Source organism: Nicotiana tomentosiformis, chromosome 3 (genome assembly GCF_000390325.3).
Source record: "Nicotiana tomentosiformis chromosome 3, ASM39032v3, whole genome shotgun sequence".
Lineage (NCBI taxonomy): Eukaryota > Viridiplantae > Streptophyta > Magnoliopsida > Solanales > Solanaceae > Nicotiana > Nicotiana tomentosiformis.
The window spans coordinates 136027530-136038229 of NC_090814.1; the positions used below are offsets into that span (position 1 = coordinate 136027530).

General features: G+C 39.3%; 1 protein-coding gene across 1 annotated transcript; it reads left to right on the plus strand.

The window, feature by feature from the left end:
• The first annotated feature begins 7197 nt into the window (after nt 1-7197).
• LOC138908542 (uncharacterized) lies at nt 7198-7845 on the plus strand. The gene has a single exon (XM_070199219.1). It carries the CDS (start codon nt 7198-7200, stop codon nt 7843-7845), a length of 648 nt encoding a protein of 215 aa, XP_070055320.1.
• Nucleotides 7846-10700: the final 2855 nt, after the last annotated feature.

Genomic DNA, 10700 nt, shown 5'->3' on the forward strand with positions numbered 1-10700 from the left:
TAACCTCAATTAAGATTGAACAAATTATAAGATGATATAATAATAATTTCAAATAAAGATAAGAAGTTATGAAAAGATAGCATGACAATAGAGGAGGTGAAATCTTCAGTTAAGTCACATAAGAGTCAAATAGGCAATAAGAGTGAATCCTAAAAGCAATTAATTCTAATTAAAGCATGTAGAGGTGAAACTAGTAAATAGGAACTCAATCATATCAAGAACAACTTCATACTCACTGAATATAAGGACATAAGAATCCTAAAAGGCTAACTTTTCACAAATAAGTCCGAGCACGCACTCGTCACCTCGCGTGCATGGACTACAATCAACATAGAAGACTCAATCCTAAGGGAAAAATCCCCCACACAAGGTTAGGTAAGATACTTACCTCGAACCAAGCTCAAACAGTCCGTAAGAATGCCCTTTCCTCAATTATCCGACTCTGAATGGTCCAAATCTAACCAAACACAATTGCATATCATGAATACAACGATAATAGACTCATCTAATTAATGAAATCAATATTTTAACAAAAATTCTAAAATTTGCCCTAAAAAGTCGACCTGAGCTCACATCTCGGATTTACAGTCCGGACACGCTCCTAAGTCCAAAATCACCCAACAGAGCTAATGGAACCGACGGAACTCCATTCCGGAGTCGTCTTCACATAGTTCCGACTACGGTCAAAATCCTAAGACTTAAGCTTCCGTTTTAGGGACTAAGTGTCCCAAATCACTCTGAATCATCCAGTAACTGAATTCAATCACGCACACAAGTCAATACATATAATATGAAGCTGCTCAGGGCCTTATGCCGCCGAACGAGACTTAAGTTCTCAAAACAACCGGCCAGGTAGTTACAAAATGAATTCACTGAACAAGCCATACCCACTAAGGCTAGGCCTATTAAAATGAATCATGAACTCATGCAAGTTTGTAAAAATGAAATTAATGATCTCCTTAAAAAGAAGATAATAAGACCATCTAAATCACCTTGGAGATGTGCAGCTTTCTACGTTAACAACGGCGCAGAAAAAGAAAGAGGAGCTCCCAGACTTGTTATTAATTATAAACCATTAAAAAAGGTCCTACAATGGATTAGGTACCCGATACCTAATAAAAGAGATTTATTAAAAAAAACTTATAAAGCCAATATCTACAGCAAATTTGACATGAAGTCAGGATTCTAGCAAATTCAAATTAGCGAAAAAGATAAATATAAAACTGCTTTCAATGTCCCATTTGGACAATATGAATGTAATGTTATGCCTTTTGGGTTAAAAAATGCCCCATCAGAATTTCAAAACATTATGAACAACATATTCAATCCATACAGTAATATGTCAATTGTTTACATTGATGATGTTTTAATATTTTCTGAAGATATAGATTTTCACTTTAAACATTTAAATATGTTCTTTAAAGTCGTAAAACATAATGGATTAGTGGTGAGTGCTAAGAAGATTTAGTTGTTCCAAACAACTATTAGATTCTTAGGACATGACTTATACCAAGGCACCTGTAAACCAATCTGTAGAGCCATTGAGTTCTCATCTAAATTCCCTGATGAAATCTTAGATAAAACACAATTACAAAGGTTCTTAGGAAGCCTTAATTATGTAGCAGACTTCATTACTAATATTAGGAAAATCTGTGAACCACTATACAGACGTCTCAGAAAGAATCCAGTCCCATGGAGTCAAGAAAAAACTGACACTGTCAAAAGAGTCAAATCTATTGTTCAAAAACTTCCTTGTCTAGGTATTCCTAATCCTGAGGCATTCATGATAGTTGAAACTGACGCTTCTGATGAAGGGTACGGTGGTATTCTCAAACAACGAATCTCTTCAAACTCTTCAGAACACTTAGTTCGTTTCACTTCCGGAATCTAGAATTCAGCTCAGAAAAATTATAGTACAGTCAAAAAAGAGATTTTGTCTATAGTACTATGTATTACAAAGTTTCAAGACGATTTAATAAATAAAGAATTTTTATTAAGAGTTTACTGCAAATCAGCTAAAGAGATTTTACAAAAAGATGTTAAAAACCTCATTTCAAAACAGATTTTTGCCAGATGGCAAGCATTATTATCTAGTTTTGATTTTCAAATTGATTTTATTAAAGGTGAAGAAAACTCTTTACCCGACTTTCTAACCATAGAATTCCTACAGGAAAAAAATGAGACCAAATCAGAAGGGTCCCTTCAGGGCCTCACCAAAAAGAGAGAATAGGTACTTTGCACTTGTAGATTACTGCCCACCTTTACCCGTGAGACCACCTATAAATATAATGGTAACCCCTCTGAGAGTTTCCACCACAAATAAACCAGCAACAATGACAGTCCTTGGTACTATCCCAAAGATAGAAGGACCGTTCCAACAAGATTCTTCAAAAGCTTCGACAAGCCAAACTGGTAAGATACTGACCAGTTCAGATTACGCAATGAATACCCAAGAGTCATTCGCATAAGCAGTCAAGCTAGAGACACCATCCAAAAAGGAAGGTAAAAAACCAGTTTCTCAGGAAAAAGAAATATTTGAAATAATCTCCAAGACACCAATTAAAGTGGTAGCACTAGACAAAGGTTACAAAAACTTTGATAAACAAGATTTAATAAGAACCTGTTACACCAACAGAAACTATGTTGAAACCAGTGACCCCCTAAAATCAAGGACGTATTACGAATTTATTCTTACAGATATAGGATCAGTCACTTTTGAGCATAACTTTAGAGATGACAAAGACCCTGACAGCATTAGGTATTCTAAATTTACCATTAACAAAATTATAAGTCCTTTTGAATGGGGAATGGATCATTTGCACACCCCGATAGTGCTCTCTATACAATTCAGACCCCAAATATATAATTTCAAAGATTACATGGACGCTTGGTATAAATTTATTTACCTACGCCCTGGTTCACACACATGGTTCGTAAAATATAGCGAACAAGCAGCAAAATCAGTCATACCAAGATGGTTCTATGACATTATAACCCCGGTCGGGACCCGGTCCGCGAACCGCCCGCTTCTCCTCTAATCCTGACCAATGATCAACGGCCCCTAGCCATTCCCCCGTTTTAATTAACTACCCATCACCCAAACCCTAACCCCATTTCCTAAACCCGCCGCCCCTAAACTCTCTCATCTCTCTTATTCTCTGATTAAACCCTAGCCGTCGTAACCCTTAATCCTCTCTGATCGACTCAAACATGGAATCAATCCATGATCTACTTACCTATTTTGTGATACTCTATCATTATACGCATGTTTATGGTGTTACTTAGTTCCTGCCATGTGTTACTTAGTTCTTGCCCTATTTTTGGCAAGAACTACTTCTCAAGAACGGACCGATTTACTTTGATTATGTGAGGATCTGGACGATCTTTCGTCTATATGCATGTTATATTGAACGATTCTTGCATTATTTGTTCGATTCAAGTCGTCAGTCCCAACTAAGGTTTGAGACTTTCCTTCTTTTTTTTCCTTTACTGATTTTTCGATTTATTGATCCTTTTCCGTGTTTGACTATTCTTTTTCCTATTTTCTACTTTATTTTGCCCTAAATCTGACTCTAAATAATTTTTGGTACGATATTTTCCTTATTCTCTGTTTAATCTTCTATATTCATTTATTTTTAGTATTATTTGCGTGATAGTTGTTATTTCCGGTTGATTTACTGAACCCCTTTGTTCACGCCCTAAAAATAATCGATTTTAATTGACTCTAGTATATCTTTCCTTATTTGTGTTTGAATAATTTATTTTACATGTTTACTTGGTTGATTTCTACACTATATAAACCCCTCCCCTAAAACCCCTTGAAGAGACCTCGGAATCTCCTAATCACTGCTATTATTCTCATTATTCTCCTCCTTTCACTTACTCATTCACTCTGTTACACTCGAATATTTTGTGAAATTCTGGGCCGGCTGAAAGCCAAGACTATTAAATGACCTATTTCGGTGCAAGCACTGCCCGGAGCCCTTCTCGAGGCTCTTGTGAACTCTGAAGCATCAGAGATCTGGGGTTCTTGCTATTAAGCTCTTTACTATCCTTCTGTTCGTATAATTTTTGCTACTGGTTAGTGCTTTAACCCCTGTAATGTTAATTTTCTTTCTTTCCTTCTGCATACTTATATGTGTTTGAATTATATGAGTACAATTTAGTTTGTGAATCCCTGATATAGCACTATTATGATAATGCTCGATAATCTTTTGTCATCCTATGATAGTTGAATGCCTGAGATAGTTTACTGCTTTGTCCTTAATTTGTGTTAGGATGGTCTGCACTTCTATGTTGGTTCTTTGTTTTCTTCTTGAATCAGTCCTGTATCTCTAGCATCTGAATATATTTCAGTTTTGAGTTTCAATGCGTGCCTATTTTGATCTAAATGTGACTGTTGCGGCCATATGTTGTTAGTTATAGAGTTTCTTCATACCTTGCTTTGGATACTACTACAACTCTATGGAAATCTCCCTCTATGAATCATTTAGTGCTGAGTTTTGTGTCTGATTGATTGTTCTTTGTGTACTAGCCACAACTATATAGAACACTGCTTTAAGGTTCACTCTAAAACATGTTTTCCTTAGCATCACTTAGTATGTTAAGATAAACATTCATTTCTGCCTCAACTATGATCTTGCTCCCATGCTAATATGTGTTTCCAGTCTGTTTTTAATGTCTTACCTCTTCAGCGTTTATCACAATGTCTAAATACTGATTAGTATGACCCTAAGATGCATGCTTAGCTTAATCTAAACTTCTTAGGTCTCAATTGGTTTAATGTCATGAATGATAATCTATGTATATCTTACAAACTTGTTGCTTCCCCAATTTCTTTCAATATGAGACTATCTATGTGGTGCTTTGCTGTCTTGCTGAACCTACTGGCCTGCTTGATTAGTTGCTCTGTATGCTTAACTTGGTATAGTACTTAATTTCTATCCCTCTATCATTATCCACCTCCTTATTTATCATTCGTGCTATTCTGAATTCTCATTCTTAGCCGACTGAAAGCCAAGGCTATCTAGGTTTTGTTGTCGACCTCCCTAGTGTGAGTACTTCTCGGGGTCCAATTGAGACTCTTGTGAACTCTGACACACTAGGGTTTGGTTCTTAGTCACTCCCTCAACCTCCAAAACTATTCCTACTATTCCATTTCCCCATGTCATGTACTGTGTGTCTGAATTTGGTAGTTTAAAGTGGCGCAACACTTGGTGTTGTGGTTAAGTAAATTGGTTTGGATCCTTCTATGGACTCTTGAGTCATGTATTGAACGCGACTCTCTGTTGAAGGCCTGGGTATGTTGTAGGAGATGTTGAAGGCCCAGGCAATGCTGGGTAATTATTTGAGCCTACTATGGGTCTGTTCACTGTTATGTAACATTGCTATTTTACTCACTATTAGGCATGTAATAATCTTTGCATAAATAATTGGGGTTGATAGTAAAAGGGAATGGGGTAGATTTAATATTCATATGCGATGGTAGATAACATGCCTATAGGACTTAATGTATTTGCTATATGTGTCGTTCACTCTCTATATATACTATTAGAAATCATGCCATTAGAAAAATCACACACTCACACAACTTTTATGCTATCAAAGCATAAGTGCTTTATTTATCCCATGTCTACTGCTATGTGTCGCTAGACAGTATGCCTATAGGAAATAAATGCCAATAATTGTCCTTCAATTTGCATAACTATACCATGTTCATTAGATATCATGCCTATAGGATTTTAATTATTTAATTCGCTATTGCACCTAGAAAACATGCCTATAGGAGCTAAATATAAAAATCGGTTTCAATCGCCAATCTTTAGAAATCCTGCCTATAAGGTATTACTACTCGCTCTAAAGTGCTGATACTAGACTCTTCAAACGTTGTTTACTGCTTAGCCACGCCACTATTAGAAAGCATGAGCAAATTCTGAGCATTTCCAATATTTTTTACTGTCCCTTACTGTGTAAACCACTTAGAGATCATGCTATAGGTTTTATTAACTTACAATTTATAATCTCAATAAACAACTTAGCAGTATCAGATAATCTCAAACTGGTAATTTAGAAATCATAGGTATAAAGTGGCACCCTGCATCTAAAACTATTTGCACATTTAGATCAGATCATATAGAAACCATGTCTATAGAGCTTAATGACTTCAATCTTCCTCAATTCTGAATCTGTCTAATGCCTAACGTAAAAATATGTTTGCGTGCATTTATTGTCTAACTGCGGAGGCTAACTTGAGCTTTTTAACTGTCCTTAAGTGCAATCCTATTTATTTTGAATTGTCGCCTAGTTTTAACATTTTTGAGCGCCTAAGTCAAGTCTAGAACCACCCAAAAAATAGAGGTCCAAATTCCTCATGGGCCATAGGCATGGGACGGGTAGCGCACGCATAAGGCACGATTTAGAATCAACTAGTACGTTTTAGGTAATAACGTAAAGATAGTAATCGGGTAGCAGGAGATGATAGTCTGTGCCCGCTGAATAATACGAGTAACACCCCATCTTGAGGGAGTTATGAAGTATTATTTATGTTGCACGGGGTGATCCTTTAGGCTAAAAAATTTAGGACGCCCCATCTTATTCCCTTTTTATATTTGAATCAAGTGTTTGTATTTCCTCAAAGCCTTTTAATAATAAAATTTCTCAAACTTCTTGCTTTCTCTGTCTTTATTTATCCCACTAATTCATATAATTCAAGTTCAACTGAGACTCGCAGTTGTGGACCTCGAAGAGTGCCTAATACCTTCTCTTCGAGGTAATTTCGAGCCCTTACCCGATCTCTGGTGATGCAAACTAGTCAAACCTGAGTCATATGCGAATAGGTGCCCTAAAGCACCTTAAACCGTTAGGTGACGACTCTCCTCTTTTAATGCCCCATTTAAAAGAGTTGTCACATGTCGAAACCCGATTTTTGAGAGAGAAAAATGGGGGCGTGACAGGTATAGTGGTTGTGGTCTGGGATGGTCGAGAGAGGTCATGTCCTCGGGGAGGGGGAGGGGGAGTGAGGCGGGAATAGGGTAGGGGTTAGGGGGCGGGTCGGGAGGTATGGGAGGTAAGGGGAACAGGGGTGCCTATAGGTTGAGAATTGGGTCATGGGACGTAGGTACATTGACGGGTAAGTATATAGAGTTGGCGAAGATCCTTCGGAAGAGGAGTGTCAATATTGCGTGTGTCCAGGATACGATGTGGGTAGGGTCGAGGGCGAGGGACGCATACGGGTATAAACTTTGGTACTCCGGAGTCCAGAAGGGTAAGAATGGAGTGGGTATCTTGGTGGATAGGGAACTTACAGAGTCTATGGTTGAGGTTAGACGAGTGAATGATAGATTGATGACTATCAAGTTGGTGGTTAGAGAGTGCACCTTAAACGTAGTTAGCGCTTACGCACCACATGCGGGCATGGATGAGGAGGTTAAATGGCGCTTCTGGGAGGGGTTAGATGAGATTGTGCGCCAGGTTCCGCCTGCTGAGAGGCTATTCATAGGAGGGGATTTCAATGGTCATATTGGATGGTCCGCAGGTGGTTACAGTGAGGTGCATGGAGGCTTCAGTTATGGGGAGAGGAACGGAGGAGGCACCTCACTGTTGGACTTCGCTAAGGCTTTTGGGTTGGTGATTCCGAACTCTAGCTTTCAAAAGAGGGACGAGTATTTGGTTACTTTTCAAAATACGGTGGCGAAGACTCAGATTGACTATCTCCTCTTCATGAGGTGTGATAGAGGGCTGTGCAAGGATTGCAAGGTTATTCCGGGTGAGATTCTTGCGACGCAGCATAGGCTCTTGGTGATGGACGTTGGTATTATATTAAAGAGGAACAAAAGGTATGTCTGAGGAAGACCGAGAATCAGGTGGGGATCCTTGACTAAGGATAAAGCCCAAGAGTTGGAGGGGCGGTTATAGGCTATGGGAGCCTGGATGAGCAGTGGTGACGCGAGCATTATGTGGTCGACGACTGCAGACGGTATAAGGGAGGCTGCGAGAAAGGTGTTAGGGGTCTCGAAGGACGTCTTTGTTAGGCACAAAGGAGATTGGTGGTGGAATGAAATGGTCCAAGGTAAAGTGGAAGAGAAGACGACGTACCTGAAGTTAGTAGGGAGCACAGGTGAGGAGGAGAGGCGAACGTGCATGGAGAGGTATAAGGTAGCTAGGAAGGAAGCTAAGCCGGCGGTCACGGAGGCTAAGACTGCGGCTTATGGTCGTATATACGAGGAACTGGGGGGAAAATGTGGGGAGAAGAAGTTATTCCAGTTGGCCAAGATGAGAGAGAGGAGGGCTTGGGATTTGGATCAAGTGAGATGCATCAATGACGACGATGGTGGAGTATTGATGGAAGATGCCCAGATTAAGAGGAGATGGCAGACTTACTTTCATAAACTTCTGAATGAAGAAGGGGGTGGGGATATTGTGCTAGGTAAACTGGAGCATTTCGAGAGTCATCGTGACTTTGGGTACTGCGGGCGCATCGAGGTTGAGGAGGTCGTGGGGCTATGCATAAGATAAGTAGGGGCAGAGCGACCGGGCCAGACAAAATTTCGGTTAAATTTTGGAAGTGTGTGGGTAGAGCAGGTTTGGAGTGGCTGACTGGGTTGTTTAATGTTATTTATAGGGCGAAGAAGATACCTGATGAGTGGAGATAGAGTACGGTGGTTCCGTTGTATAAGAACAAAAGTGATATCCAAAGTTGTAACAATTATAGGGGTATCAAATTACTGAGCCATACTATGAAAGTTTGGGAGAAGGTGATTGAAGCGAGGGTAAGAATGACGATGTCTATATCCGAAAACCAGTTCGGATTTATACCGGGTCGTTCTACTACAGAAGCTATACACCTTGTTAGGAGGTTGGTGGAACAGTACAGAGAGAGGAAGAAGGATCTGCACATAGTATTTATTGACCTTGAGAAAGCGTATGACAAGGTTCCTAGAGAAGTTCTATAGAGATGCTTGGAGGCAAAAGGTGTGTCGGATGCCTACATTAGGGTGATTAAGGACATGTATAATGGGGCTAAGACTCGGGTTAGGACAGTAGAAGGAGACTCTGAGTATTTTTCGGTTGTTATGAGGTTACATCAAGGTTCTACGCTCAGTCTGTTCTTATTTGCCCTTGTGATAGACGCGTTAACATACCATATTCAAGGGGAATTTACATGGTGTATGCTATTCGTTGATGTCATAGTTCTCATTGATGAGTCCCGAGCCGGTGTTAACGAGAGGCCGGAGGTTTGGAGACAGGCTCTTGAGTCTAAGGGTTTCAAGCTGAACAGGACGAAGACGGAATACATGGAGTGTAAGTTCAGCGCTGAGCCGAGGGAAGTGGGCGTGGATGTGAGGCTTGAATCACAGGTCATCCCAAGTAGAGGCAGTTTCAAGTACCTCGGGTCAACTATCCAAGAGGGAGGGGAGATTGACGAGGATGTCACACACCGTATTGGGGTGGGATGGATGAAGTGGAGGTTAGCATCTGGAGTCCTGTGTGACAAGAGAGTGCCACTGATATTCAAAGGTAAGTTCTATAAAGCGGTGGTTAGACCGACCATGATGTATGGGGCTGAGTGTTGGTCTGTTAAGAACTCACATATCCAGAAGATGAAAGTAGCAGAAATGAGGATGTTGAGGTGGATGTGCAGGCACACTAGGATGGATAAGATTAGGAATGATGATATCCAGGAAAAGGTGGGCGAGGCTCCCATTGATGACAAGATGCGGGAAGCGAGGCTTAGATGGTTCAGGCATGTACAGAGGAGAAGCCCAGATGCTCCAGTAAGGAGGTGTGAGCGGCTGGCTGTAGAGGGCACGAGAAAAGGTAGATGGCGGCCTAAGAAGTATTAGAGAGAGGTGATCAGGCAGGACATGGCTAGGCTTCAGATTTCCGAGGACATGACCCTTGATAGGAAGCTGTGGAGGTCGAGTATTAGGGTTGTAGGTTAGGAGATAATTGAGTCTAGCCTTACTTCATACCTTTGTGAGACTAGTCTGGTAGGACTTTTGTCTAAGATAGCTAGTGGTAATGTTGTGTCTTACTACTCTTTCATTTCTCATAGTGCCGGGTCTATTTACTGGCTATCGCTTTTGCTTTACATCTATCTTCTGATTTTCATGTTGTTGTTATTTTCCCTATAATCTCTGTGGTGGTACTGACATTGTCTCCTTTTGTCTTCTTGAACCGAGGGTCTTTCAGAAACAGCCTCTCTACTCCATCGGGGTAGAGGTAAGGTCTGCGTACACACTACTCTCCCCAGACCCCACTAGTGGGATTTTACTGGGTCATTGTTGTTGTTGTTTATTATTTTATATGTTACTTTATTATTTTATATGTTATTTTACTATTTTATATATTTTTTTATTAATTTATATGTTAGTTTCTTATTTTATATATTTGTTTTTTATTTTATATGTTAGTTTATTATTTTATATGTTTGTTTTCTTACTCATTCATTTTTTAGTATAATAGAATTAAATAATTAATTTTCATAACTATACATGCTTTAATTATTAAATATTCATATAAAAATACTTAGTTCGACAAATATTGTTGTTTTTTAATGTTATTTTCTTACGTTTGTTGACTAGAATTCGAGAGAGTTTTTGTTTGAACTATCATCTTTTTCAGATATTTTTGAGGCTAACAGATAATTAAATGATTAATTTCAATAACTACAAAGATACTATGCAAAAGGGCACTACATT